This window comes from Kryptolebias marmoratus, linkage group LG13 (assembly GCF_001649575.2).
Source record: "Kryptolebias marmoratus isolate JLee-2015 linkage group LG13, ASM164957v2, whole genome shotgun sequence".
NCBI classification, from domain to species: Eukaryota; Metazoa; Chordata; class Actinopteri; order Cyprinodontiformes; family Rivulidae; genus Kryptolebias; species Kryptolebias marmoratus.
Genome location: NC_051442.1, coordinates 12,640,567 through 12,665,657, shown reverse-complemented (window position 1 = coordinate 12,665,657; position 25,091 = coordinate 12,640,567). Strand labels below are relative to the sequence as shown.

The 25,091-nt window shown below is 42.9% G+C and overlaps 4 protein-coding genes across 8 annotated transcripts; 3 read left to right on the top strand and 1 right to left on the bottom strand.

Annotated features, from left to right (window-relative positions):
- On the top strand, positions 1-8,080 carry bicdl2 (BICD family like cargo adaptor 2). Of its 2 annotated transcripts, XM_017418205.3 has the most exons (10): positions 1-139; positions 717-1,177; positions 3,615-3,830; positions 3,927-4,043; positions 4,788-4,934; positions 5,116-5,262; positions 5,496-5,570; positions 6,283-6,365; positions 6,481-6,595; positions 6,678-8,077. In XM_017418205.3, exons 2-10 carry the CDS (start codon positions 932-934, stop codon positions 6,855-6,857), a joined length of 1,326 nt encoding a protein of 441 aa, XP_017273694.1. In that variant the 5' UTR covers positions 1-139; positions 717-931; the 3' UTR covers positions 6,858-8,077. The 2 variants fall into 2 exon arrangements, with proteins under 2 accessions (XP_017273694.1, XP_017273695.1); XM_017418206.3 differs by lacking the exon at positions 5,116-5,262 and having other exon boundaries at positions 6,678-8,080.
- On the bottom strand, positions 7,762-12,903 carry si:dkey-71l1.1 (uncharacterized protein LOC569883 homolog). 3 transcript variants are annotated; one of them, XM_025006342.2, is made up of 12 exons: positions 12,857-12,903; positions 12,581-12,747; positions 11,979-12,175; positions 11,512-11,579; positions 11,329-11,421; positions 11,112-11,213; positions 10,896-11,001; positions 10,181-10,303; positions 10,002-10,078; positions 9,826-9,928; positions 9,081-9,288; positions 7,762-9,003 (listed from the first exon to the last, which is right to left on the bottom strand). In XM_025006342.2, the coding sequence occupies exons 3-11, from the start codon at positions 12,160-12,162 to the stop codon at positions 9,149-9,151; spliced, it is 996 nt and encodes a 331-aa protein (XP_024862110.1). In that variant the 5' UTR covers positions 12,163-12,175; positions 12,581-12,747; positions 12,857-12,903; the 3' UTR covers positions 7,762-9,003; positions 9,081-9,148. The 3 variants fall into 3 exon arrangements, with proteins under 3 accessions (XP_024862110.1, XP_024862111.1, XP_024862109.1); XM_025006343.2 differs by having other exon boundaries at positions 12,662-12,747; positions 12,857-12,896; XM_025006341.2 differs by having other exon boundaries at positions 7,762-9,288; positions 12,581-12,896.
- Positions 12,904-12,962: 59 nt separating this feature from the next.
- On the top strand, positions 12,963-17,171 carry fdxacb1 (ferredoxin-fold anticodon binding domain containing 1). Of its 2 annotated transcripts, XM_017418204.3 has the most exons (6): positions 12,963-13,053; positions 13,287-13,475; positions 13,581-13,737; positions 14,613-14,816; positions 14,931-15,089; positions 15,181-17,171. In XM_017418204.3, the coding sequence occupies exons 2-6, from the start codon at positions 13,304-13,306 to the stop codon at positions 16,400-16,402; spliced, it is 1,914 nt and encodes a 637-aa protein (XP_017273693.1). In that variant the 5' UTR covers positions 12,963-13,053; positions 13,287-13,303; the 3' UTR covers positions 16,403-17,171. The 2 variants fall into 2 exon arrangements, with proteins under 2 accessions (XP_017273693.1, XP_037835039.1); XM_037979111.1 differs by having other exon boundaries at positions 13,019-13,475.
- Positions 17,172-17,969: 798 nt separating this feature from the next.
- On the top strand, positions 17,970-25,045 carry alg9 (ALG9 alpha-1,2-mannosyltransferase). Its single transcript, XM_017417947.3, has 15 exons — positions 17,970-18,133; positions 20,026-20,161; positions 20,286-20,420; positions 20,589-20,659; positions 21,441-21,529; positions 21,664-21,799; positions 21,904-21,991; positions 22,296-22,401; positions 22,548-22,670; positions 22,932-23,086; positions 23,166-23,295; positions 23,379-23,526; positions 23,975-24,104; positions 24,184-24,314; positions 24,398-25,045. The coding sequence occupies exons 1-15, from the start codon at positions 17,994-17,996 to the stop codon at positions 24,519-24,521; spliced, it is 1,842 nt and encodes a 613-aa protein (XP_017273436.3). The 5' UTR covers positions 17,970-17,993; the 3' UTR covers positions 24,522-25,045.
- The last annotated feature ends 46 nt before the right edge of the window (positions 25,046-25,091 follow it).

The window sequence follows — 25,091 nt, the reverse complement described above, 5'->3', positions numbered from 1 at the left end:
TTCCCACTGCCACGGAAACCAGCTGAGCCTCTATTGCGCAAATACTCCCAAACACACACACACACACACACAAACACACTCACCAAACAGGAAGCCTATATACCTGTTGGTCTGAGTTGGTCACAGTTGGAGCTGGCAGGTAAGACAGACTTGATTTCTCTTGCTTCTGTCAGATTAAAGCGTTCTCGTCTTTTAAAGATTATAAAACTCTTCCTTTAAGGGCAGAGTAAATGTCCTTTTAGCCATTTTAACTGGGAAGAGAAATGAGTTTTATGACAGGAAGTGATATTGGCATGTGAAACTACAAACACAGATAAAAAAAAATGAGCTAAGATGGCAACTGACTGAAATGTAGTTTGTATGTGTGTGATTTAATGTTATATCCTCATTTTTTTAGCCTTAATCTTTCCTCCTTGGCATGTTGTGTGTTTCCTAATGATGTGGTTAAGACTAATGATTTAATAAACTTTTCCAAGCTCATAAAAAAAACATTGTTGTACTGGCAGGAGAGAGCTGGGCTCAGTGTCTGTGGAATTTAGGGAGGGGAGCGGAACAATGATAATAGTGGAGCTGGCATTTCAGTCAGAGAAACCAAAGCGCCTGTCGGACAAAAGACCTCCTTTTAGGTCATTTTAGATTGTATTACGGAGAAGAAGTGCTCAACAGTCACTCACGTTTCTTTTTAAGCGTCACTTACAGCTTGTTCTCGTTCACAGATTTGTCTGTGAAAACAACAAAAAAAAAGAGAAGTGCCAAGTGCCTCAAGAAACACGACCTTTGGCACCTTGGTGGGGAAAATGGAAACGTGAGCCGTTCGAGGCCAGAGCACCCAGTAAATATATTTATATGAAAGAGTCGAACCTGTCTGACTGTGGATTCCAACCGCCTGGGGTGATGCTTTCTCACTAACTCAGGCCCACGAGCTTCAGCGATGTTCACCACCAGGAAAAACAGCCTTCCCTCGCCCAGTCTGGAGGATTCCTTCTTTCCTCTCTCCTCTTCCTCCTCAGTCGCCCTCTCCTTTGGCCTCCCCTCGTCGTCCTCTTCCTCTGGTAGCGTTGACAGCGGAGGACCTATAGATGCTGATCTGATCCTCGCTGCAGAGCTGGGGCAGGCATTGCTGGAGAAGAATGAAGAGCTGGCAGCTTCCCTGGAGCAGAGGGAGAAGGAGGTTGAGGTGAGGATGAAACACACGCTCCAGTGCAGCTAATATTGTTCAGGAACTGATCTCCAGACTTTTTAAATACAAACAAGAGAATGATACATGACCTGTTCTGGTCTACTCATGTTTTATAGTAGTTATAAACTTAGTAAAACCTGCTGGTCCTGAATGAATAAAAGTCAGAGTTCTTTTTTCCACTGGGAAAAAATGTACATTATGGTTACATGATCCTAATCTACCAATGGTGACAAACAGGGCCTGTAAAGGTGCTGCACTGTTGCAGCAGTTCTGATTACATCGTGCCTTTCTTTGTCTTTCTTATCACGCATTTTTTTAAAAACAGAAGCACCGATAAACTAGCACGTTTCCTCTCCTGTCTCTGGTTTGCTGCTTTAGGGAATTCTGCTGGTAATTTAGGCCCTTTTTAGCATATTTAATGGCACGTAACCATGCCAACAGGGACACTGTGTATATAAACGAGCAGGTGGTTGAACTTTAAAAAAAGTTCAACAATGCCCTGAGCAATATCCTAAATCCAGATATGTTTAAAAAGGAGACGTCACAGAAGCGAGCAGGAGCGAAAACAAAGGGCAACGAGAAGTAAATTTAAATGATTTCTTCCATCGATCGCTGGCTGATAAAGTGAACAACCTGGGGCCACAGTCGAGGTTACAGCACACGGTGTATGAATGTAATGCTCAAGTTTTCCACCAAGACATGGTAGTGGGAATGCATTTTAGACTCCAAAGCCTTTCTGTCTGACTGCCAGTGTAACAAGAGTAAAAATGGAGGGATTGTAGGACTCGGTGAGAAAGATTGTCTTCTCTTGGAGGCGTTACTGGAAAAAAGAACGGCACTGAATCCCAGAAATTAAACCGTTAACTGAGTTTTTAATCCATGTTGTTTAACAAGAGTTCACCAGTGTTAGTGATGCATGTGGAAAATGTAATTTAAGTTGCTGAAAAGCTACAAAATTATATCATTTAAATTTCATTTTATTAATTTGTGCTTATTTTATTACAGAGATTAATTTAAGGGATTAATGTCAGAGATTTGTTTCTATTCATCTTTCAAAATAGTCTCTATTACATATTTATTTTGAAGGTAATTTATGTGTTTGGTGAGGCAGGTTTATCTCCTCTGTTATGTCTGTCTTTAAAATATACAATATCTGACCTAGACTGAGATATAAAAGACTTTAGATGGTCTTATGAAGAATATTTAATCACTCTTACATTTTTCATGTCTGTGCGACTGAACTCCAGCTGGCTTGTATTAAAAATCTAGACCGCACTATTTCTGTAATTATCTTGTTGTTATCAATGCAACAATTAGATAACAGCTATTAACTGTATTATTAACAGAGTTTGGTTAAACCTAACCATGTAGTTTTGTTGCCTAAACCTACTCAGGTATCTATAAACAACAGCGAAAAGAAGCAAAAAGAAACCATAAACACAAAAAACTAAGTCTGAAAGTCAAAATAATGCCAGCACAAAACAGCAGAGAAGGACTCTACACCATAAATGAAGATGGAAAACTAATGAACGTAATAGTTTTAATCTATTGACCAGTTTTTAATTCAAAAACACTGAAAGTGCTCAGTGGAGCCGTTCTATATTATGTAATTATCTAGATAACAGATATTAACTGTATTAATAACATCAGAGTTTTGTTAAAAAGACTGAATAAAGGATTACAGTTTTTAAGGAGCCTGTGCCCCGCACATCTGCTAAGAGGGGGGTCTGCAACCTACGGCTCTGGGGCCACCTGTGGTCCCTCTGCAGCACCTCTCTGGAGCTTTCATCAAAACTTACGTGAAAATGAATAATATTTCAATTTAGAGCCACAATAAGAAAACAATAGAAATGTATGTCATGCTGATAACACCAAGAATTAAACCAGCAGCTTACTTTTTATAAAAACCCGGAATAAAGGTATTGCAGTTGTAATTAAATATCCAACAATTTGACCCCGTTTTATTTCATAGTGGGATACTTTTTCACCAGTAAAGAAAAGATTCACATCAGCTGGCATAGTTCAGTGTTTAGATTTTATCAAAGGGCGTCTACACAAGAAAATGTTTCATTTTTTTGTATTTTTTAAAAGAGGTTGGTCTTTTTTTTTGTTCTAACGTGTAAAAAAATAAGTGTCAAAGTCACAAACTATAGTGGTTCTATATTAAGAACTTATACAACACTTACAGAGTTGTGTTATTTTTATTTCAAGCTTCAAGTCTGTTTTATGACTCTGGGCAAGTTTGATTTAGTTGGAAAAGGAGCAGGAATGGCTCTTATAAAGGCTGCGGACCTCTGTGCTCAGAGGACATTTGTTGTAGTTTTTATAACTGCAAAAACTCAGATTCACTCTCTAGAATATTGAATTCATCTGATGTTTTGCACTCAATGGTCCACTGTCTTCAAGGCAGTTAACGTGGAGTTTATTGACTCAGGACTTACAGCAGGAGAAGCTGAATCTCCAGAGGAAAATGGAGATGAACGTGCTGGAGTCCGGGCAGAAGGAGGCAGAGCTGGCGGCAGATTTGGCCGCCCTGAGGGCCGAGCTGGAGAAATACCAAAACGAGGGGCGAGACCGGCGGAAAGACGAGGGCGAGCAGATGACCCAGTTGGCCAATCACAACCAGCGGCTGGTGGAGCAGCTGGCTGAGGTCAGTTCAGGCAGACAGATATGTGTGTCATCGTTGCTGCGCAGTCTTAATGCAGACGAGCAGGTTTCACAGCTTCTCCTCTGCCACACGTTGCAGGCCGTGACGCTGGAGCACACCCTGAGGACTGAACTGCGCTCGCTCAGAGAAGAGATGGAGGATTCCTCTTTTAACCGAAACATCAACCTCACACAACTAGAAAATGTGCAAGCAGAGGTATTTTAACTATTCAGTAATAACTGTGATGGCACTGCTTCTGTTTTTATCAGTGCAGCACGGAAATAGTGCACAAAAACACTTTCCAAATGGCTTTCAATTTGGTCATTGTAGCTGATTCTGGTTAAAATCTCACATCAAGCTTAGGTTTCTCTAAAACAGCAACCAACATGTCAGTTTCATGTCTTTTTATGCATCAAACAGGCTAATTTCAAAGCCGTGTTGTTCACTCATAAAACCAAATTGTGCAGATGATTTTCAAATTTTGTATTTTCTGTTTTTATGTTTCACCCACAGCCAACAACAAACTGTTTGAGTCACTTTAAGAGTGGAGTCGTTTATAATTCTTGATCTGACAAAAAAACAACAAAAAAGCAAAACCCTGTTTCAAGGGCTTCTGTACCTGTCTCTCTTTTGAGGGCTTCAGGAGGGGTCAATTTTTAGAGCTAACTGTTAAACTTACAGAAAGTATTTTCATACTGAAGTATCAAAACCAGGTCTAAAATCAATGTTAGTTACATTATTTGAGTTTCCAAATAATATTATTAGACTCATAAAAATATTTGATAATGATATATTTGCAGTTACTAAGAATTAAAGTTTTAATCACGTTGCCATTGGATTAATCCGTTTTAATTATTGCTTTTGGGCGTTTTGGCTAATTTCTGGCAAATTAATTCAATCCCCATTTAAGCATAAAGGCGTGAAGACCTCACAGCTTTCTTTCCACCCCTTCTCATTCAGAACCGAGTTTTGCTGGAGCGTCTCTCACACATAGAAACCCAACTCAAAGCTTCGGAGGAGGACTGCCAAAGGCTGCGGTTGGAGAGAGACGGCCTGAGGGACAGACTGTCTGATCTGCAGGTGAAGCTGAGCGAGAAAGAAGCCGAGGTGAGCAGCAGGGAAGCCGTGGCCTCAGCCACTGAAAACCGAGGAAAACAAACAAAAAAAACCCAAACCAGCATCGTGACTGAGATAACCACGATTAACAGAAGCGACTAACACGACTCCCTCGAAGCTTTGTGCTCGCCGTCACTCACGGTGTGTGTGTTGTGTGTGTGTGTACGTGCAGATAGAGCAGGAGCAGGGGGTTGTGTTTGAGTTGCGCACCTTGAACCGCTCCTTGCAACAAAAAGCTCTGAACCTGGGAGAGGAGAGCATCCTGGACAGCACACACACACAACCTCTGTCTCTGCTGAGTGAAATTCAGCAATCACAGGTACTCTCAGAGACGCACACGCACACACGCACACACACGATAACTTCACAATCTAACTCAGGAAGTGAGCACTAATTCTGGGTTGACATCCCTCCTTTGATTGTGTCTCACACTAACCAGCGGTCTACCACTGACATCATCCTTTTTTGTCAAATTTGCATCAGCATCGCATTTATTTATAGTGCTTTAACTGCTGTAACCTTTCGTTTTGTTCTGTGAAAACCTCCCGTCAGGCTACAGAGGCTCTCCTGGCTCACTCCACAGTGCTGCAGGCCAAAGACGGACAGATGCAGACGCTGAAGGAGGAGGTTTGTTACGCTCCATGCTGCCACCCACACAGATATTTCACAAGGACAAATTGTCTATCATTTTAAGAACGAATGATCGCTACTGAAGATCAAATCTTTTTGTAAATGCAGAAAAAAATCTACTGTTTTATCCAGGATGATCAAGAAAAGAAGCGTTGTTTTAGTCTAAGTTATGTAGCCTCAGTAAATGCAGGTAAAAAGGGAAACAAGAGATTGATTTTTGTTGAACGGAAGCACGATTATCCCTTGTCATGTTACTGCATGTGTCTGTGTGTGTTCGTTACCAGAACATCTTGTAAACCACTGAACGGATTTTATTTAAACTCTCAGAAAGTAATCAATAGATGACATCTAAAACAGATTAACCTTTGGAGTCAACCTACCACAGCTAAGCAAACTTAGCAAATGTGAAAAAAGGCCAGAACTCAGTCAGTTTTACAGATACTGAGCTCATTTTTTGTGTGGCAGTAGTTGAGACTTATCCCCAACACCTACCCTGAGCGCTAACAGATCATACGAGCTCTTTGCTTAAAACTTTGGCACGTAGTGCAGCAGGCGACGGGAATTACTTCAAGGAATTTTGTGATGAGTTTGCCACTTACAATCATCGCAGCTCGTAGAGTTGCTTCAAAAAGTGTTCAAACCTTTCGTTAAATGTGTAACGCGCTGTGAGTAAGATTATTTAAAAATATATTTGACTTATTTTCTGCAGCTTCAGTCTCAACGAGAAGAACTCAAGTCTCTGAGGGAAGAAGTCAAGCCCTTCAGGAGCAGCCCTGAAAAGCCGAGCTACAGGTGAAACTCAAGCGAGAACCACCTCCTCGGTTCGATTGAATTCAACTTTTTACGATTTGAACCCAGAGCTGAATGTGGTTTTTGCCTGTTTTACTTCCTAACCCCCCCCCCCCAGCTCCCTGGAGAGTGAGCTGGCCACGGTCCGTCAGGAGAAAGAGTCACTGACCCAGCAGCTCCTCAACACCATCAAGCACAAGGTGGCGCTGTCTCAGGAGCTGGACGCCTGGCAGGTGGGAGTCGGCACAGGGGTGTGAAAAGATGACACAATGTGGCAAAATACGTATTTAACCTGTGCCCCGCGTGTCGCTGCAGGAGGACATGCGCCTGGTGATCTGTCAACAGGTGCAACAGAGAGAGGAGGAGAAAAAGAAGGAGGAGGACCAGGAGGAGAGAGGAAGCGCTGCCGGGCTGCAGAGGAGCAAGTCTTTGAGAGTGAAGGGAGAAAGGGCGAAGGGATTCTTCTCCTTTTTCAAAGACAAACCGCAAACTTAAACCGACAGTATCGGCCGTCATCTTTGACGTCAGGTGCTTTTGTCACCAGAGAATGAACTCTTTGAACTGAAATCACCATCAGCAAATGAAATGTTTACAAATTTTATGTTCCAACATACTTGTATGTATATAAGTGTACAGTAGAGAATTAATTTTAGAGTTTAGACTCACTGAAACATTAAATGTGTTTTTTTTTACATTACAATCAATGATGAATGTGATAGATGTACAAGTGATGAGCTGAAAAAGTAATGTTTTAAGAATGGAAAGGCAGGGATTTGTGCAACATTTGAAAACGGACATTACCTCAGATTTGATATCACACGTATTTGTTTCCGACTGTGACTTTTCTGCTGAAGAACAACGCGTGTAAGTGTGAAACAAACTATCAATGCTTTGTGCTCCACTAACGTCAACTTTTTTAAAAAAAAAATTCATATTTATCATCTGCTGCAAACACAAAATACCCATGAAGTGAGGTTTCTGTAAAAAAGGCTCTGAACAACCTATACCTTAGCTGTTGCAAATAGCTCTTTGAACGAGCTCACTTTGAAGAAACAGAGTTTAATCCTGATCAGACTGACAAAAGTAACAGACAGTTCAAGCAAAGCTAAGACCGAAGTGGACTGCTGTCATGTTTGAACAAATCATAGCGTTTCACGCAAATGCTACGTTATAAACCTTTACGGCACTGTTAGTTTTGCATTACCGGTACATGGTTATTTTATTTTATTAGTTATTGTACTCCTGCAGGAAGCACCCCAGACTGGCTGGAAGGGCAACAGCTGTCTGCTGCTTCTGTTTGGCTTGCAAACAAGCATAGGCTTTGAAACGTAAAAACTGAGGACAGCATTAAGATTTGTAAATTAGTGCTCACATTGGAGTTATTTTTAAACGGCAGCAATCCGATTGGGTCTCGCCACAGGCTCGTCGATCCTGTCAGAGTTCAACTTAATTTCTCCGAAGCGAGCTTTTAAGATGTTGTCCCAACTTCACAATATCTGGACTATCACTTTAAAGAGACCCATTGGGAATTCGCTGTATTTACTTTTTACTGTGAATCTTGCCAAGTCCCGCCACAGAATCGACAAAGCACGGAGCGGGAAATAGGCATAGATCACGTCCTTTTAATGGCATAATGTAGGTAAAGACAGAAAAAAGGGGGGAAAAGTCTCTGCTGGTCTGTTTTAGGCGCAGTCAAAAGAACGAGAATGAGCTCAGAAATAAACTTTTTTTTTTTTTTTTTAATAAATGGAGTCCAAAAAAGACAGTCCCTCTTGCACTTTTATCCATGCTTAAATTAAATGCGATATAAATAAAACATCTGTAACATTTCACAAGTTCAATGGGGTTGGAAATGTCAGATAAGATAAAGTTGCATACAGGTCAGTGTTTCCTACGATAGAGTACTCTCAGATTAAGAGCAGCAACTTTTCACTTTAAATCAGCTATAAAACCGACAGACTTTCAACAATATGTCAGCCATCAGTCACACAATGACTCCTACGCTCCTCTTTAGGACTCAAAACGGTAGTTTAGGATCATCTGAATCATTTACTGAAGCTCACGCAGACTTGATCTGACTGTAGCTCGCTTCGTGTTGAGATGAATCCGTCTGTCAAGCCCCAAAGGCCGGCTTCACACCAATCACAATTATCTAATTGTAGAATTTAACTTCTTGTTTTATATGAACACCAAGATAATCCATTTGCACCATAAGCTTATATAATCAAAATGACAGATGGCAAAAAAATAAATAAATGAATGCAATATTGGCAAGTTTTTTGTTTGAGTTTCATCATTGCAGGTTGATTTTCAACCATTAACTCTCTGAAAAATTAAAAACGCCTTTTTTTGTTTGTTTTTTTTTGATCGCCTTTTGAAAACCGTTCGCATATAAAACAGGGTCACGTAAATTCTAGTTATTGGGTTACAACATAAAATAGACTCATATTATTTAATACAATCTACATGTTGTTAATTGCCTACAGTATAAAAGTGTTACTCTAGGTTTACAGTACGTTTTGACTTCACTTTTCATTGTCCAGAGGGTGCAGTCGGGTTTCAGGAGAACAGAAACATACGTCCATGTCTTCAGTGCAATTCTTTTATCCTCCTTCGGAAAACGGCACCTTTGAGAGGTAGGCTGCAAGGGGAGATGCATCAAGTTAAACAAACGAGACATGTTTTGGGTGCGGGTGAGAGACACTGAAAGGGCAGTACGTTATCTGCGGCAGGTCTCTGGGTGGACGTCCTGACAGTCCGTTCCAGGTTTGCGGGGAGGTGGAGCGTTATCCCACGTTGACGCCGAGGCCCACCTGCAGCTTGTCACCTCTGTGGTTCACGAAGGCGCCCATAATCAGGGTGGCCGGGAGCGGCGTTAGGCGCTTCTCCAACACGCCTCCTATTATGCACCGGCTGTTTATCATCCCTGGATGCAGGTGAAACAAACAAACAGAAGACATCTTGGGTTTTTCAGGATTCTCTGAACACGACACGAGTAAGGGGACGAGTTGGGTCATTGTTAATCTGGACTGCCTTTTTTTTTCCCCAGAACCTGGTTATACAGGCCTGTGAGTTGCATTTGCTGGTGATCTATTATTTTACCAGCTTGTTTGACCACCCGGGTGAACTTGTTCACAACACTTTCCACAAGTCACCTGTACAACAATTGCACGGTGTGTTTGCTGGCATTAAAGCGCCTTAGATTATGTAGAAGATGGACGATGGTCACCTGCTTTACTTCCTGCCCTTTAATGATAGAAGGCCTGAACGCAGGCCCGGTGCCTCCCAGGCAAAGCTCCCTGGTTTTAATAACATGAAGAAAACTGTCATCAAACCAGAAATTTGGCCTAAGAGCTGGGAGTAGGAGGGGCTATCAGTGTCTTTCAGATGAGAGACCAGGGCCATATCATCAGCATACTTAATGAGGGAGTATAAACGTTACAAAAACAATTAAATTAGTCACCTCGAAACACCATGTTGGCCTCTGGGAGTTCCATCTGGTACCCAAAAGAGGTTGTGGTCTCCTGTGTTCTGGTACTGGCTTCGAACTCCACTCCAACCTGGATCTGGATGACAAACTCACAGTCATATTGTGCACCTAAATGGTGACTTCACCGCACAGAGCTGCCACAGCCCTACCTGTTTGTTTGCTCTGTGATAGTAGCTGACGTGGGCTCCTCCTTTGCCGGCATTCAGGGTCACGACCCAGTTCGGTCCTGCGGGGGGAGACATGGGCGAGACACACCGCTGCAGGATGAAGCGAAAGGAAGCAAGGGACGTTTACAGACAGATTCGGACACAAAAGCAAAATCTCTCACTTGAGTACTGTCCAGCCAAAGTAAGGATCCCTCCTTCCTCCGCTCGTCCCCGATGATAGACCAGCTCCCCACCTAAAACCAGACCTGAAGACACGCTCTGCAGGAAGTGAGCCACGAGGATGACTGCGGAAGAAGAAAAAAATACAAAATACATAAGAAAAATGTGGCAATAAAGTATCTCACTGTAAGACAGAGAGTTAAGATAAGATAAAAGAAACAACAAAAAGAGTAATCTTGATATAAAATGGACTAATTTTAACCAGGCGTGGTAAATATACAAAGCGTATACTCACAATATTGTGACTTTGTCCACACAGGGTATCCTAAATTACTTTATTGCAACTATTAAGTGTCAATTTTTACTTTAATATTTAACCATCTCGACCTAATCGATTCCATTTTTTTTTCTTTTTGTAAATGCATTCTTTTTAAATGCACATTTTAAAAGAATGGTGGATTTGTATCACAATACTGGTGATATTTGATGTGTTACTGGGTTAAAATGAACCTTTATACAATAATTTAGAGGAGCTTTCAATACGTCAAGATGTACATTGTAACATAACTAAAATATATATATATATATATATATATATATATATATATACTGTATATATCACAATATTGGCTGTAGGTCAGATTGCACAGCCATAATTTTAACTTTTTTCTAATGCACCTTTATCAGACACAGATGACGATCTTAGGAGGGTCTCACCTGACTCCCTGAGGATGTCAGGGTTAGCCACCGTCACAGCAGCGGTGAAGTCGCTGCCTCTGTACTCAGTTTCAAACTGCCACGTGACAAACTGGGACTGCTGGGTCTGAAAAGGCCGTTCAAGCAGAGAATTCTTCGTAATAAAGCCGCACCGGTTTTAGACGACTGAAAATGAGGTGAGACAAAGGGGGTAAAACGAAAACAACGGGGCTTCACCTGGAATACAGTTCTGGCTCGAACGCGCTCGGAGAGATGCAGCAGGGCGTGAGCGTTCAGACTACCTGAAGAGTCCATCTCGCCGATCAACGCTGGGGCATCCTGAAATGTCACCAAATAAAAACACGGACATCTGCTTCACTCTTCCACATTTACTGATAAAATACTTGGTTGGTAGGGTGGTGATAAAGCATCATTCTGATGATTTGCGGTTCACCTTGTCCTTGCTGTAGTCGTCAGACTGCAGATGCTCCACATGGAACCGGTAGTACGAAGGACTAACAGCACTGAGGTGAAGAGTATGACTGACCTGGAAACAGACTCATTCATTAAATCAAAGATAAATAAGATCTATATTGACCTGTAAATAAATGTTCCAAATTCTGAATGGATCACTCACTTTGAAAAAGCTGCTTAAAGTTTTGTTGACAATCATCTTGACGCCCTCGATCTGATGAGGAAACACATCTGAGGGGTAAAGGGACAAAAAAGCAGATCAAAAACATGAATGTTGCATGTTGTGTTAGTCATTTTATGATGTGTATGTGTGTGATTGTTCTGTTGTTTTGATAGTAGCTGTGTTCAGAAACACCAAGGCCACTTATATGTGTCAAATCGGTTAAAATTTTTTAAATTAATGACAAAAATACAGTAGATAAAACATATTTTATGTATTTTCTGGACAGACGTCAGTTTAAAATTGAACACAAAGAGTAGGATCACAACTTCCTCATGAGAGAAGACTGTGATATTTATTCTACATGGCTTTATGTGAAGCAGCTGTAGCTAAAAGTAAGAGCACCAAAAATTTGTGCCAGAAATTTGTGAATTGTTTCCTGTGAGCTTCTAACCACAACTTTGTGGTACCTTTGCAGCTTCTGTGGAGCGAGTGAAAGCTGCCTGGGTTTGGTAGACGTCCATCTCTCCTCTCCCAGCGCGGCGGACTGTCCCAGTGAGCGGGATGGACGTCCCAGCGAGAAGGAGGGGGTTCTGTTGAGAAAGGCCACTTGTGATGGCCCGGACTGGAAGACAAGGCCAGAACACTGCCCATGAAAGCTTCTTTCCTAACAGGACAAACAGAGACAGAGAGCAGCATTTATCACACGTCTATTTGCATACCTGCACTTTTATGGAGCCAGAGAATCTACATGACGAGAAGATAAGCAGAGCATAAAAACTGACTTAAAATACTATTTAAAGGGAAATTACTGTTATTTTTTTCTTGTGCAGGTTTAATAAAATAGGCAGAAACATAGCAAAGATAGCAGAAGCTTTTAAAATTTATATGTTTAATTTTAAAAAGCAATAACATTATTTAAAACAACAGCTGCTTTCTTGTGAAGGAAGGATGGGGAAAATAAGTGCAGTTTCCTGTGCAGGTGCAGCAGTCCCGTTAGCTAGTATGACCTTAGCATCAACAAACAACATACATGTATTAAAAATATCGTTTTATTATCAACTCAAGATACCTTAAAATCCCGAGCGAAACTGCGAGCAGCGCATCAGAATCACTGTCAGGGGTAATTTGTTCGGATTAATGAACTACTAACTCAGTCAGCGAAGTGATGCTGAGATGAACTGATGCTGCAAACTGCTCCTCCAAGATGCAGCGCGTCGCCCTGTTAATGCGTCCCCTCTGAAAACACACAAAAAACCGGGTCTAAAAATTTAAATATTTGTATGTTATATTAGGAAACTGACACATGCGTGTTCTAATTGCCGATAATTCATTCAAAGGGCGTTACTTTGCTGTTTAGACGACGTGAGAGCTCGGTGCGGGGGAGATTGCGTAACGTTCCCCTTTAATTTAGTTTCTAATCGGACTGATGTATCTGCGACACCAGCGCCAAACTGCCACATTTAATTTTGTTTCTAGTCGGACCGGTGTGTCTGCGACACCAGCGCTGAACGCCACAGGTGACACAGCGCCGAGAGAGAGAAGGTCGTCTGTCTAGCTCTACAATCAATTAAAAAATATTTAATATCGTAGCCAGTTACTTTTAAACACAAAACACTGCGTTTTTAACTAAAATATGCTAGCGTTGTGAACATATTGGACTGTTAAAGGGACGGACGGTGGTCACTTGTCACTTTTCGCTTTCAGTCGGTGCATCGTCAAAACCGAGGGACACATTTTGGGGCAACTTTTTTAATTTTGTTTTCCCCCACTTCCAGGTAATTTGGAGCTGGACATGTCTCCTTCACGGTCCGTGTTGCTGGTGGGAGAGGGGAACTTCTCGTTCTCCTCCTCGGCGTGTAAGTTGGAGCCGGGGAGCATCATCACGGCTTCTTGCCTGCAGCATCAGGAGGAGGCACTGCGGCACGAAGGGGCAGCCTCCAACATCCAGACCATCAGGGACTCAGGTGACAACACCTCTAATGGCCGCTCGCAGCCGCCCTGTTTTGCGCTTCGATCTCTTTTTGTTCATTCATTTCTGATTTTTTTTTCTCGTTCTCGTCTGCTTTAAGGGGGAGCTGTGCTGTTCGAGGTAGACTGCACGAAGCTGGAGGAGTGCGCCTCCCTGCAGGGCCGGGTGTTCGACCGGGTGGTGTTCAACTTCCCCCACTGCGGGAGGAAGAGTGGGGTGAAGAAGAACAGGGAGCTCCTCAGGAGCTTCTTCCTCAGGTATGACTGCAGCCACCACACGTGGCTTCAACAAGACATGTTGAAAGGGAAAAAAGCAGAGGAAAGGGGTCTTTTCTGCCTAAAATAAAGTTTCTGGTTTTGTAGTATTTTTTTGCTACAGCTGTTAGACATTAAGTTGAAATATAACAGAAACACAAAAAAATAAACTCTAAACCTTTTGGATTTTGTTCCTAAGGAAAGTTTGTAGTTAAATCTATTATCTGAATGCTTTTCTTTTATCCTAACCTGGTGATATTTGACTCGAGAAAAGCTCCCAACTTTTCATTAGTCATTTCTCTTATTTTAAATCAAAGTTGAGCTTTTTAAAGTTATCTGGCATTGTCTACAACTAGAGTACTACAAGAGTCATTACCAAAAGATGCCTGTGTCATCATACCGCCAAGTACCAAAAGATTTCATTATGTTGCCTGAATTGGCTTTGCTTATTCTTTGATTAAATTTAAAAAATAATTGTTAAATTTCTGTTTGACTGAAAATAAAATTATTTAGTCTGACCCAAGTGGGGATTATCAGTCATCTAGATCTGAAATGTCGGACCTTTTGATTATTTTTCTTCTGATTTCAAACACTACTTCGGTTTTTCTGAGCATGAATCGAACGGGAGGCGACATTTACACTTTAAAAGTCACCGAAGCCACATGTGAGTCACCGAGCCATCCTGATTTATTTGAGGATCGTCCTTAAAACTCGTCCCACTAGTTGGTTAGAACTAAAGGAGCATTTTGGATAAAAGGTGAAATATTTCTAAGAATAAAAAAAAGTGTTTTTTAGGCATTTAGGATCATTAAGTCTGACCTAACGGCTGTTTTTGTGACCGTATTCTGAATGTTTTTTCCTTTTTTTTCTGCCTCCAGTTGCGTACAGGTGCTGGCTAAAGACGGAGAGGTTCACGTCGCCCTTTGTAACGGACAGGGCGGGACGCCAGCAGACCAGCCGAGGCGTGAGTGGCACAACAGCTGGCAGGTGGTCGCCATGGCAGCTGAAGCGCATCTAATCCTCAGTGCTGTCCGTCCGTTTGAAGCCGAGAACCATCAAAGCTATAAGTGCACTGGATACAGGTAAGGAGTCAAGGTGAGTGTTGCCCTGTATGAGTCGACGCAGCCCCTCCGTGTTCCCCTGTGTGTTTTTTGATGTGTTTGTACGCATTTAATGATGGCATTACTGTTGCGCAGGAGCCAGGATAAAGGCTTTCACTTGGAGAAAGCGTTGCTCCATGTGTTCGCTCGCAGCGCCCCCTACACGTCTGTTCCGATAGTTCACATGGAGGAGGTTGTTGAAGGGGAGAAGGTCCACTACAACGTACCGGCCGAGCTCGGTGATCACATGTTCAGGTCCTGAAACGCAAAAACTCTCGTACTGTCTGATTTAAAATAATAATTTAAAAAAAGCCATCAGTGTTTACGGTCTCTTCTCTCTCATCAGGAGGTTTCTCCGCTCAGATTCTGTCCATCCCGTCAAGTTAGTGCAAGATTTCCTTCTCACGGGGCTGGCAGAAGACTGGTCAGTCTCCATGACGACGGAGTCTGTTCCCTACCTCATGGCAGCCGAACGGCTGCAGACGTGCTGCCACGGCGTCGACAACTCGCAGTGCTACTGGATCCACCTGCTCCAGAGAGACCTCGCCTCTCATGTTGAAGAACAAGACCCGGGCCGCCCAAACCCACCAGACTCCTGGAGCGCCACAAGTGTCGCTTCGGGTAAAGACAACAGGTCGAGGATTAAGGGAGCCGAGAGCTTACGGCCTGCATTCTCCCTCGATGTGAATCCTGAAGTGGAAAGTGGTCTTTACTTACTGCGTCCATCGCTGCTCCCTCAGTTGGAAGAGTTTATGACTAAAAAGGAAGAGATGATAAACAATAAAAGGCTTCAGGGGGTAAATGAGGGAACTAAACAAATATCTGACGTTGAAACAAATGAGAAGGATGAGGCCCACGAGGGTTATAATGGTATAAGCAGCTTGTTTTTTGGCATTAGTGGTGTGGTGTTCAGGAACGTGCCCATCAGCCTTTGGGCTCTGCCTGCCTTTCACGAACTTCTCCTCAGAGGTGTTTCTCCTTCTGAAAGTGAGACAATTAAATTGCTGGGACACAAGCTTGAAAAACTCCTCGCTCCCTACGGTGTCGCCATAGTAACAGAGGAGGAAGGCCTGCATCTGACGGCGCAGCCAATGGGTTTGGTCGGTAAGGTGTTTACAAGCAACGCAGCTGACAGCAGCAGTCATGTCACCGTGTCTCTAAATCTGGACCTCCTCGCTGTCCTTTTGTTTTCGCTGCCCGACTGGCGGCTGCTTTGGTGTCACGACTCGCGCTTCACGAAACAGTTTTCCCTCCCCGCGCTGCCCGGGACGCCCTTCCGCCCCTTTTCGCTTTTCCCCGAGCCCTTCAGCTTCGACATCAGCTTCTGGACGGGCCCGACGTGGGAGGAGAGGTTATTCTACGCTGCGGTCCGAGAGACGAGCCTCGGCACTGTGGAGCACGTTAAACTCATCGACACGTTCTCGCATCCGGACCTGAGCCAGACCAGCTACTGCTACAGACTTACCTACCACTCGCACACACACGCGCTGTCACACACACAAGCGCTGAGGTTTCACAAGCAGCTGGAGGTTTTACTCTCCTCCCGGCTGCAGGTCACCATCAGGTAGTGTGCCTCAGAAACGCCCAAACGCTGACATTCTTACTATGTTTATAGTATTTAAAACATAACTTGTATTTTATCTCTATGTCTCTGTTTTAATCATACAACAAACCTGATATTTAGCATAACTTGTGTCTGTCGTCACGCTGTGTAACGAGTCGCATAATTCTATGATAAAAGGACAAAAAGTGAGCATTTCAAAATAAAAAAACATAAGAGATGACAAACTGTGCTTTTAAGCAAAACTCGGAGCAACAACCAATATAAACTGGTGTGAAATACAGAACCGATTATGAGTTTACAAACATTTGAGGTTTTTTTTGAAACACCTAAACCTGAGGTTACAGCAGTTATTAATTTATGACAGCAAATTGTATTTATTTATGCTGAATTCTGTTTGCATACAGGTACATTTATGTGTTTCAAAGATGAGCCGGGCTGCTGTGTACTAGCCAAAGAAAGCGAGTCATTGGTGCTTAATAAGTTAATTTGGGTTTATTCATCAGTCATGTAGTCTGCATCGAGTCATTTTAAGGATTTACTCACCCCTAACGCCTTGAGGAAAAGTAATATTGGAAAAGCATCTTCTGTGTATGAAAAATGCTTTTTTTTTTTTTTTTTTTTAATAAATGGCAAAAGAAACTTTAGTTGTGTTACTGGAGTGCCCATGTGTGTGTTTTTGTAAAAGTAATTTGAATTAGCTTACTATAAATACTGAACATTGAAAGTAAAAACAGGATTCCTATGCAGCCTTTAATTGTTTCCAGGTCAAAATAAATAGAAAACAGTACAGAAAACCTTTGTTTTCAGTCTTTATTCCCTATATGAGTTTCAATACAAACTTAAATTTCTGAAAACAACTCAAAGCAGAGTGATTTTAGATTTTATAATTATGCTATATAATAAAATGAACACGTTTTAGTTCACATTGTTAAATACTTTGTGAACCAAGCTGAGTTTCAATATATTCTATGAAAGCAAAACCTTTGCCATATAGTGTAGTAATGTATGCAACAGCTATACTCTAAGGAATTATTTGAAAATATGGAAAATCTACAAAACGTCAACGTAAAGTGTGCATACTTTAGTGAAATATTATGGAGGTGAACACATAGTCAAAAAAGGGGGTTCAAGAAATTTTGATTTAAAAATTAAGATAAATTGATGAGTTTTTATGACATTAAAAGGCCTTTATTGTAATGTGCCTGGTTTAATAATTATGGTTATACATTTTATTAGGAATTATAATACACTTTAGATTACATTTCAGCATTTGTGGCATGTTTCACTTTGCTCCACAAGTGTTTAGTTGAAATGTGTCACATTTTGAATGATCCCCCTTATGTCAGTAATGATACTCAGCCAATAATCAGACAATATTCTCATCTTTCGGATAAAAATATATTTTTGTCTTCTCAACAGGGAACTGGAATCCCAGCTGCATAGCCTTATGAGCCCCATTTTTTATTTTCTTTATTAGAACAGCCTCAGTCCGTGACGGGGAACTGTCAATAACCGGACAGAGCCGAAGATGACCGGAGATGAACGAAGCGCGACTCGGCGGCACCCCAGCGGCGGCGGAGTCGGCGTCGGCAAACATGGCGGCCAAGGCGCTTCGGCAGCGAACCAGGCGGGGCAGCAGACAAGACGCGAATAACGTGAACACCCCCGCCGAAGCCCGTCCACCTAAAGAGGAGAAAGTCAGCGAAGACAGTAAAGCCACAGAGACTCGGCAAGAGTGAGTAATGAGCCGGAAAGGGGGAGACGCTAAGACCCCGCGGTGGGTGCCTGCGAGCTCCATCTCCGGACTGGGTTTCTGACAGCTAACTCGCTAACTAGCGTCACCGTGTCAAGTTACTGACAAAACGACCACGACTAGTAAAACGACCGCTGGGCAGCGCATAGGTCTGAGCGCTCACGTTAATGTAAACTGAACTGAACCGAACCGTACATATGTGCTTCCGCCTCGGTAACTAGTCCCGCCGCGGCTGTTGCGGTTGATACGTCATTCATTCATTTCGTCCCAGTTTATCAGATGCAGATTATCAGATGTTTATCTGACTGCGTACTTTCGGGCTCAAACCTGGCTCTGGACGGACACAGAGACGCGTTTCGTGGCAGCACTCGTTTGCTGTGGCTCGATCCCCGGAGCCATTTAAAAGAAACGCTGTCAGTTTCGAGAGGTGACGTGTCTTTAATAATAAAAAACAAAAACAAAGGCGAGGATCATCGCTGAGCTGTCTTAATCTGTCTAATCTGATGACAGCCGAGAAACAAACACACCTGTTATCACACCTATTAGTACTTCTAATAGTCACAGACTGTGAACTGAAACAGGTCAGGATCTTTCCACATGTGGACTGAACTGACTTCATACAGGAAAAAAGTCAGATTTCTAACCCTGACATGGTAGAAATGTGCTCTTAAAATAGCACTCCTAATCATGTATGATTCAATGATCTATTTATTTATTTTTTTAGGGTCACTCGAACACACAGAACACCAGCAATATGTGGTAATTAACACAGCGGATGTTCTGACGGATCATCGATATGCAATTCTGAAATGCGGGTATGCGCTCAATGTAAACAAACCACTTGGCTTAATCCTCCGAAAATCACACAAGCTCGAGTCACGAGATGGTCATAGCCTGTGTACATAAACAAATATAGGTTATATTTCCCAGAAAAATAGATGAAATCCACCACATTTTCAAGCCTGTTTAAATTTAGCCTGTTTTAAAGACCTATCTGCACACTTTCACAAATCTGAGCGTAAAGGCGTACCAATGTGTCAAAATCGCCAGCTTTTCTCGATCCCAAATGACTTCTTCAGGGACGTTGCCATTGTCAATTATTTTCAGTCACTTCGGCTTTTTCTGCAGCTAAATAAACATACATGGTAGTCGGCAGTGTCTCGGTAATTTGGTTTACGATTACTAATTAAAGGACATGTTAACTGTTGATATAAGGGGGAAAAAGGGGCCGATTTTGTTTCTTAATTCATTAATGTTTATTTTTTTGGGCTGGTCTTTATGAGATTGCAACAAGTACCCTTTAAAATCCATCCATCTATCATCTTTAATCGCTTCTCCTTTCCGGGTTGCAGGGACCCGGCGACTGTCTCCAGCAGTCACCGAGCGATAGGCGGGGGGGACACTCTGGGCAGGTTGCAAGTCCATCACAGGGACACATCGAGACAAACCCTTTTTAAAATACAGTTTACAATCTTAAGAGTATGTGACGGAGATCAGTCATGACTGAGTTTTGTTTCTGGGACGTGGTCTTTCAGGCCCTTCTTTAAAGAGAGCGAGTATTTTCTTTGTGGTGACGTGTATGTTAAGTTTTGTTGCACATTTACCTTTTTTTAGTGGTTCCATATTGACTGAACCTCTTTTCTTGGTAAAAGCAGTGGCTCTAATGCCTGAATAAGTAAAAAAACACTGACAGACAGGACGTTAATTAGACTAATTAAGATGCCAGGTATTTATTTGTTAAATCAGTTCACAGCAGAGTGCAATAAAAAGCTATGCTTCACGTTCGTTTAATACCGTTTGATGTGTATTACCAGTTCAAGGATTATCCGCCTGATTTCTCTTTTATTTAAGCTGTGACACCTTGTCTTTAACAGGTCGATAAGTCGCGGAGGGCAGGTGTGGGCTCCGGAAGGGTCAACGGCGTTTAAATGTCTCCTCTCCGCTCGCTTCTGTGCCGCTCTGCTCAGCAACATCTCCGACTGCGATGAGACGTTTAACTACTGGGAGCCTGTAAGTGCAGCACTGTAAACACCGGCGCTCTATTGCCCACGGCGCTAATAAAAAGCCAGGTTGTCCCCCGCGTGCGCCAGGGTGCCTGAGTGACATTTGTCCTTGTTTGTTGTGTTCCCCGTAGATGCACTTTCTCCTGTACGGCACAGGGATGCAAACATGGGAGTATTCGCCGCTGTACGCCATCAGATCCTATGCTTACTTATGGTTACATGCGCTGCCGGCTTGTTTGCACGCCCATGTTCTGCAGACTAACAAGGTAACTATTCCAAGTCGGGATTTAAAAAAGTTGAAAGCCATCGAGAATCTGTCCTTTATCGGACGACAGCGCCCTGCTATATAAGAACTTTAAAAAAAATTAGTTTGTAATTGTAAAATTAGTTTTTTTTTTAACTAATTATAAGATTGTTTTTGGACTGTGTTGCAGGTGTTGGTGTTCTACTTTGTGCGATGCGTTTTAGCGTTCTGCTGCTGCGTCTGTGAGCTCTATTTCTACAAGTGAGTTTGTTTTCCTGAGTGCATGTCAGTGTCAAAGCACTTCCGGTCGTTTTGCCTAATTATATCAATTCTTACGCTGCCTGGCCAAAGAAAACCCAGGTCCACGAGTTGTAAATGTACTACAGTGACTAATTAATGAGTAGCTTTTTTGCTCCTCAAGCTTCTTGTCAGAAGACGCAGCTTGAGGTTTCTCTGATTAAAAATATAGCAAATTATTGGTTTGCATCGAGCAAAAAAAAAGCTTAAACTAAAGAGACATTCTGGGTCAGCGTGTGTGATGTCAAATTCTGAGTTGCGTTAAGGATATCAGTGAGGATAAGAAAATAAAAAAAAGACTTCATTTTGTTAGGGAGCATGAAGATTGGACCCTGAAGCGATGGCAGAAAACTGTTTTATGGCGTCTAAGTCCATATTTACTTGTAAGAAGAGTTGCAGATAAAGGGACGCAGGCATCATGTTAACGCCTTCCATACAGGCCATTCGGGCTTCCTTCAGTCGATCGGGTTGATGTGACGTCATCTTTTCCATGCAGTTTGTCCAAATCCTAACCAGCTGAGAATCTGCAGTCGTTCTACTTTCCTGTCATCAAAACAAGATCGTAGTAACAGATTAATGTAACCAGGCTGGGATTAAATACTGTTAAATAAGCTCGTTGAAATGATGCAAAGGCTAATATGTAAGTATGTAATTTTAATTTGTGGCGAGGTGATGTTTTTGTATCATCTATAATGTGTAATGGATGGAAGTAAAGCGTTTGGTTTGTTTGTTTTTTTTGATGCAGGGCAGTTTGTAAGAAGTTTGGTTTGCACGTGGGACGCCTGATGTTGGCGTTCCTTGTCCTGAGCACGGGAATGTTCTGCTCATCTGCAGGTCGGTCGACTTCATTAATCGTTCATCTGTCCCTGTCCTTTCACGTCTGCTTCTCTTCAATGAACTCATTCCGGAGCGAACGCCCTGGCACGCGTCGTGTTTAAAATCACCTTGTTTTGTCTGTTTTCCCTCAGCTTTCCTCCCCTCGTCCTTCTGCATGTACACAACACTGGTCGCCATGACGGGGTGGTTTCAGGACTCCACGCCGCTCGCCGTCACGGGCGTCGCTGCAGGTGTGATTGTCGGATGGCCGTTTTCTGTCCTCACCGGGTACGGCTGTAAATTTCACTCACTTCAAACGCTTCCCAGACGGGGCTTGTTTGGAAATGTCTTCCGTCGAACGCGTCATTTTGTTTTATTTATTTTTTTCTCAGGATTCCGATCGCGTTCGACCTGCTGGTGATAAAACGGGAGTGGAAAAGTTTCCTGATCTGGTCAGCTGCTGCTCTTCTGCTGCTGCTGGTGAGAATCGTTACAGAAACGCTTTTAAAACCCAAAACCAAATTAGGTTAATAATCACTAAGCAAATGTTTATAGATGAGCTTTTTCTGTCACAGCAGCAGTGTTTGTGTAAAGCTTTACGTTCCACAGTCAAATATATTATATGTTCAATAAAGGAGATTCCTTTTTAATGTATCACATGATTAAAAAGCAAGAAGCATGACAACAGTGATGCAGAATATATAGATATTTATTTATTTAGTTAATATTTGTGATCTATAAGATATTTAAGTTGCTCCAACTTTCTCCTGTTTGTGCTTCTCAGGTCCCCCTGGTCGCAGTGGACTCTTTCTTTTACGGAAAACCAGTGATCGCTCCACTCAATATTCTCCTGTACAACGTCTTTACGCCACATGGACCTGATCTGTATGGTAATTTACCAAAGCGCATAACATGACTGTCATTTTTATGGGAGCTGATAACTTTAACGTGGTAAATGAACCGTTTGGCTGTTCCTGTTGTTGTTCTCTGTTTTCTGTGATGTTTTACATGTTTTACCGTGTGACTCCACTCCCAGGTACGGAGCCGTGGCATTTCTATTTCGTCAACGGGGTCCTGAACTTCAACGTGGTGTTCGTTCTGGCGCTGTTCTCCCTGCCGCTCACTGCCCTCATGGAGACGCTGTTGCACAGGTTCAATGGTGAGGACCGGGGCACTCTGGTGCTGCGCTTCCCTCTTGTCTCGTCGTCAGCGTTTACCAGGACAGACGCAGCGAGCTGTCCTCGTGAGCCGATCAGACCTCACGTTAAGTGTTAAAACAGCAGAAACACACCCAGCTTCGGTGCGGGTGTGATCAAAACGATCATCTGAAACGAGGTTTTAAGCGTTCATCATCTTCTTCTTGTTCAGATTAGCTCATCTTGTGATTTTTGTTGATTTGTAGTCGTGTTTTTTGTTTCAGTGCAGAACCTTGGCCGTCCGTACTGGCTGACCCTGTCTCCCATGTATCTGTGGATGCTGGTTTTCTTCACTCGACCTCACAAAGAAGAACGTTTCCTCTTTCCCGTCTACCCGCTCGTCTGCCTCAGCGGGGCCGTGGCCCTCTCCTCCTTACAGGTCTGCTGCACTGTTTTCCCCGTTTTGTTCACCTGTAAAAACCAGCTGAAATAAATTTTTTTTGTTGTTTGTATCACAGAAATGCTACCACTTCCTGTTCCAGCGTTACCGGCTGGAGCACTACACCATCTCCTCCAACTGGTTGGCTTTAAGCGCGGTTGTTGTCTTCGCTGTGCTGTCGCTGTCTCGCTCCGTTGCCCTCTTCAGAGGTGTGTGTGCGTCCAGACAGACGTCTAAAAGCAGCTTAGTGTCACCCAATATGTTTACCTCTTCTTTTTCACTCTGTTTACAGGCTACCATGCTCCTCTAGACCTGTACCCGGAGTTTCACCGCATCGCCAAGGATCCGACCCTCCACGCAGTCCCCGACGGCAGACCGGTCAGCGTGTGCGTTGGCAAAGAGTGGTACCGCTTCCCAAGCAGCTTCCTTCTGCCTCACAAGTCAGTATCCACGAATACCGCGCAGGTCTTCAAAATGCGGTTCGCGGTTTCCAAATGTGACTGCGGCTAAAGAAGCATCTTCGTTTCGAAGTCTGAAAGGGAATCTGTTAAGTTCGCGCATGTAGGAGGCTGAGGAACAACAGTGCTGCTAAGTAGGTGGTGGAAAATTTGGTTTAGATTCAAAAAGAGTGAAGTGCGATTTAAAAAAAAAAGGTTACTAGTGCATACCAGGACTCTCCCAACAGCAGTATTAGTTGTTCAGAAGTCTTAGATATCATTGTCCTCCGTGCTTCCTGTTAGAATTTATTAAACCATGACTTGTTTTTTTTAATCATCTGACTTTATTTGACAGGTTGGCAGGAGAATTAGCATTTTAATCAAGCAGGAGGGAAATTAGATTATATTATATTCAAACCCGTCTTGTCTCGTTTATTTTTTCCCCTTCTAGCTGGCAGCTGCAATTCATTCAGTCGGAGTTCAAGGGGCAGCTTCCTCAGCCGTTCGCCTCGGGACCTCTGGCCACGCAGGTCATCCCGGCTCACATGAACGACCAGAACCTGGAGGAGCCGTCCAGATATGCACGTAACCCGGGCGCCAAGCCGTCTGACCGCGCTGCCGCTCGAGGCCAGCGCATTTACACCGACTGTCTGTGTGCAGGTAGACGTGAAACAGTGCCACTACCTGGTGGACCTCGAGACGGATGAGGAGACGCCGCTCGAGCCGCGTTACTCGACCAACAAGGAGGAGTGGAGCGTCGTCGCTTACAAGCCGTTCCTGCAGGCATCAAGGTTTGTCTCGTTTTACAAATAAAAACAAAATACCCGGCGGAAATGCATTTTTCTTTTTTTAAATATCTTTTTGCTTCTCTTAGGTCCAATCCCTTCTTCAGAGCGTTCTACATTCCGTTTCTATCAGACCATCACACCACCTACCGGCGGTACGTCATCCTGAAACCACGGAGGCAAAAGCAGCCTCGTAAGCGGACCCACGGCTGACATCGGAACTTCAACCTTCTCCCCTCCACCCCCCGCGAAATCAAAAGCCCTGATACAAACAAAAAGAGTGGCTCTCGTCCGCTCTGAACAGCTGGTATTTGCATGTGATTTGTCTCATGAAACATATGAAGATATCTTTTGAGGACAACATGTCTGCTTTTGGGAGTTGTGTGTTTGTGAGAAGAGAACATGTTGTGTGTGTGCAGGTGTGATTGGTAGCTGTCAGCTGGGGTATTTTTTATTTTATTTTATGTTTTACTTTTTTGTGTCCTTGTGTAAATGATGTCTTAAAAGGGGACGCCCGCTACAGGAGTTTACACTAAATTAACCTTTAAAAGGCCACCCTACACAAATCCGAGTGTTTTCTTTTTATGCTGTACTTGAACATGTGGCCTAAATGGAAGAATTCCTCTGAACGTTCGATCTAAGACATCCTGTAAGGTCTGGACACGAATAAGAGGCGTCCGGTGGAGAGGAGTGCTTAATTTAACTTGAAATGTGAATAAAAACACAATTGACTGCCATTATAACACTCCTGTTCTCGTTCTTTTTTTTTTTTTTGTAGAGTAA

Coding starts and splice junctions, on each gene's coding strand:
- alg9 (XM_017417947.3), top strand. CDS start 17,994: ATGGCGGCCAAGGCGCTTCGGCAGCGAACCAGGCGGGGCAGCAGACAA. Junction 21,530..21,663: donor AATGTTCTGCTCATCTGCAG/GTCGGTCGACTT, acceptor GTTTTCCCTCAG/CTTTCCTCCCCTCGTCCTTC. Junction 23,087..23,165: donor TGGCCCTCTCCTCCTTACAG/GTCTGCTGCACT, acceptor TTTGTATCACAG/AAATGCTACCACTTCCTGTT.
- bicdl2 (XM_017418205.3), top strand. CDS start 932: ATGTTCACCACCAGGAAAAACAGCCTTCCCTCGCCCAGTCTGGAGGAT. Junction 1,178..3,614: donor AGAGGGAGAAGGAGGTTGAG/GTGAGGATGAAA, acceptor TTATTGACTCAG/GACTTACAGCAGGAGAAGCT. Junction 5,263..5,495: donor GTGAAATTCAGCAATCACAG/GTACTCTCAGAG, acceptor ACCTCCCGTCAG/GCTACAGAGGCTCTCCTGGC.
- fdxacb1 (XM_017418204.3), top strand. CDS start 13,304: ATGTCTCCTTCACGGTCCGTGTTGCTGGTGGGAGAGGGGAACTTCTCG. Junction 14,817..14,930: donor TATAAGTGCACTGGATACAG/GTAAGGAGTCAA, acceptor ACTGTTGCGCAG/GAGCCAGGATAAAGGCTTTC. Junction 15,090..15,180: donor CTCGGTGATCACATGTTCAG/GTCCTGAAACGC, acceptor CTCTCTCATCAG/GAGGTTTCTCCGCTCAGATT.
- si:dkey-71l1.1 (XM_025006342.2), bottom strand. CDS start 12,162: ATGGGCAGTGTTCTGGCCTTGTCTTCCAGTCCGGGCCATCACAAGTGG. Junction 11,422..11,511: donor CTTTAAGCAGCTTTTTCAAA/GTGAGTGATCCA, acceptor GTCTGTTTCCAG/GTCAGTCATACTCTTCACCT. Junction 9,929..10,001: donor ATCACAGAGCAAACAAACAG/GTAGGGCTGTGG, acceptor TTTGTCATCCAG/ATCCAGGTTGGAGTGGAGTT.